Source organism: Aegilops tauschii, chromosome 1, assembly GCF_002575655.3.
Source record: "Aegilops tauschii subsp. strangulata cultivar AL8/78 chromosome 1, Aet v6.0, whole genome shotgun sequence".
NCBI classification, from domain to species: domain Eukaryota; kingdom Viridiplantae; phylum Streptophyta; class Magnoliopsida; order Poales; family Poaceae; genus Aegilops; species Aegilops tauschii.
The window spans coordinates 144,882,246-144,885,220 of NC_053035.3; the positions used below are offsets into that span (position 1 = coordinate 144,882,246).

Sequence of the window (2,975 nt, forward strand, 5' to 3'; positions counted from 1 at the left end):
CTACTGTTGTTGAGTTTTAAAATTGGTTTTCTTGCTATTCGTTTTGTTTTGGTTCTTTTCGTGTTCCGATGATTGATTTGTTGAATTGCGTGAAACGTGTAGATTGTCCGGAGTGCGACGGGAGCTATTGTCAGGAGTGTGACTTTCTGAACCAGAACCAAGGCAAGTTACATGTTGATCATCCTTTACCTATTGTTTTCTATGCATGTAGTTATATCACACTATGAATATATGCATGTATAGGATTAATATACATAATTTTGCTATGCTCTTGAGCTATCTTCCCGTGTTTTGCAAATCGTGGTAGTTGTAGTTTGCTATGCTTTGTAGACGGGGGTGGTTCGTGTATTCATTGAGCTTATGTGAGGTTTATAAATATAACAAATTGAGTAGTAATTAAGGACTTAATTCACCTCTGGGCGGAATTGGTATTGAAGGGTGGTTTCAAGAACATCATGGTTTATACCCTCTGAATGTAAGTGGGATGCCGCCCAGGTTCAAAAAGATCAGACAGACTTCGTGACTAGTAGCTTTCATGTGCGGCCACTGGCTATATGGGCTCTGGCTTAGTTGATCAGTTGTTGGAACCCTTGCCCAGACAGTGTCGACAGATGTAGCATATATAGGTGGGATGTGGCCGTTAGGTGGTTATGGGAACCTCTTCTGAAAGACTTTGTCTCAATCGTCGGATTGGGTCCAGTGGTAAAGCGTACAAAACTCTGCAGAGTATTAAAACTAATCATGATTAGCCGTGCCCCTGGTTATGGGTAAATTTGAGCTGTTATGCCATTACAGTTGGTGGATGATCTTGACAGATGTGACACTTAATAAATTTGTTGGGCAACTTAATAAAGGGTAGGTTGGAGTTGATTTTGCAAACTCCACCATGTGTATATAACTGTATTAATAAAAGAACTAAATAAAAATTTGACTATTAGGTAGCTATGAGGACAAAATCAGCTTTCTGCAAAATAAACTCTCAAGCCTTCCTTTTGTTTTACTATGCATATACATGTAGGTCTGCTTTATTATTACTCCTATGTAACTTGCTAATACATTCAAAGTATTGACCTATATGGCTGCAACGTCTCATGTTGCAGGATATTCAGACGAAGAGTAAGGTACCGTTAGGGTTGCGAGTCTTCACTCAGCATCGCCAGTGGGCTATGATGGGACTTATCATTATTTTCTGCTACTTTTCGCTATTTGATTGAATAAAGCTAGCCAAGTGCTATGCAGATTGTTTTATTTTATATACTCTGGATCATACATTGTAATAAATGATGCACTTGCTATTCTGGTATTCATCTATATTGTGTGTGCTAGCGAGTTTGATCCAGGGACTAGCTCGGTAAGCACAGAGACTCAAATCTTTCGAGGTTTGGTTGTTACAGATGGTATCAGAGCAGTGTGTTGACTGTAGGACGTGACCCTAGAAAATGGATTAGAAAAGCCATAGGAGTGAGAATTATTTTATAAAACTAGCTATACTTATTGTTTATTAGTTAGCCCCCTCAAGTATCTTGAACAGTTAAGTAGGAACTAGTGCTGAGACCACCATTCATGTTTGTTTTATATTGCCACGTTATCGTGTTAGCGTATCTGATTATGTCCACTTTTGTGGTATGAAGATACTAGATTGTTTGCTTGATTGGTAGTTGTTTGCTAAATTGCTTAGTGTCAAAATTATTCGACTATATATATATAATATTATCATATTGTTTGTTGTTTGTTTGTTTGTTGGTGTTATTCGTTGTTGTGTTTTGTTGGCTTGATCATATTATGCATATGGGTAGAATATATTTATATATACATAGCGTTTGGCCCTATTATATCTATAACTATTCTATGCTTGCCCACCAGATGCCGCTGAGGCGTGATAATAGGCGTAATGCTGCAGGAGGAGACAACAATGGAAATGATGTACTGCCATACATGCAGCAGTTGCTTCAGGGACAAGCTTAGTTGATCCAGTTGCTTGTCCAGAACCAGAACAACAACAATCCACCGCCACATCCACCAGTGGATATGCTTACCAGGTTCTTGAGGTTGAATCCTCAGAGATTCTCCAGTTCCCCTGAACCTATTGTGGCTGATGAATGGCTCCGTGCAGTCAATAGGAACCTGGAGACGGTTGGATGCACAGATGCAGAGAGGGTGAGGTTTGCCTCACATTTGTTGGAGGGTCCTGCTGCAGCTTGGTGGGACAACTACTTGGTCACTTATCCCGTTGCTACTATCACATGGCCTCAGTTTCAGGATGCTTTTCGTGCTGCACATGTGTCTGCTGGTGCTATGAGTGTGAAAAAGAAGGAGTTTCGCAGTTTGCGCCAGGGAGGTCGCACAATTAATGCTTATGTGGAGGAATTTAATAATCTTGCACGTTATGCTCCTAATGATGTTAACACTGATGCAGCTAGGCAGGAGAAATTCTTGGAGGGCCTAAATGATGAGTTGAGCCTTCAGTTGACAGTGGCCACTTTTAGGAATTGTCAGGAGCTGATGGATAAGGCTATTGTGCTGGAGGGAAAGCAACAGGCCATAGAGAATCGCAAGAGGAAGTACAACAACAATAACAGGTATAATTCAGGACCGCAGTAGAAGCCACGCACTTCATATCATGGTAATGGAGGTAATGGGCATCATAATCATCATGTAGGTAATGATTATAATCATCATGGAGGGAATGGCCACAACCATAATGGCCACCATCATCATAATGGGCACAAGAGTAACAATGGCAATGGCAGAAGTAATGGTAATGGTAATGGCAATGGAGGGAACAATAACCAGAACCACCAGGTTACACGTGCGCCAAGGGATTTGAGTCAGGTGCAGTGCTTCAGGTGTAAGGCTATGGGGCACTATGCCACAGATTGCCCGGGGGCGAAGAACTCAGGATCCAGCAAGCCAAACCCTTTCCAAAAGGGTCATGTAAATCATGTTAATGTGGAGGAGGTTTACAATGAACCTGA

At 41.2% G+C, this 2,975-nt stretch overlaps 1 protein-coding gene across 1 annotated transcript; it reads left to right on the forward strand.

Moving 5' to 3' along the window:
* The first annotated feature begins 2,028 nt into the window (after positions 1–2,028).
* On the forward strand, positions 2,029–2,601 carry LOC141027857 (uncharacterized). Its single transcript, XM_073505396.1, has one exon. The coding sequence runs from the start codon at positions 2,029–2,031 to the stop codon at positions 2,599–2,601; it is 573 nt and encodes a 190-aa protein (XP_073361497.1).
* Positions 2,602–2,975: the final 374 nt, after the last annotated feature.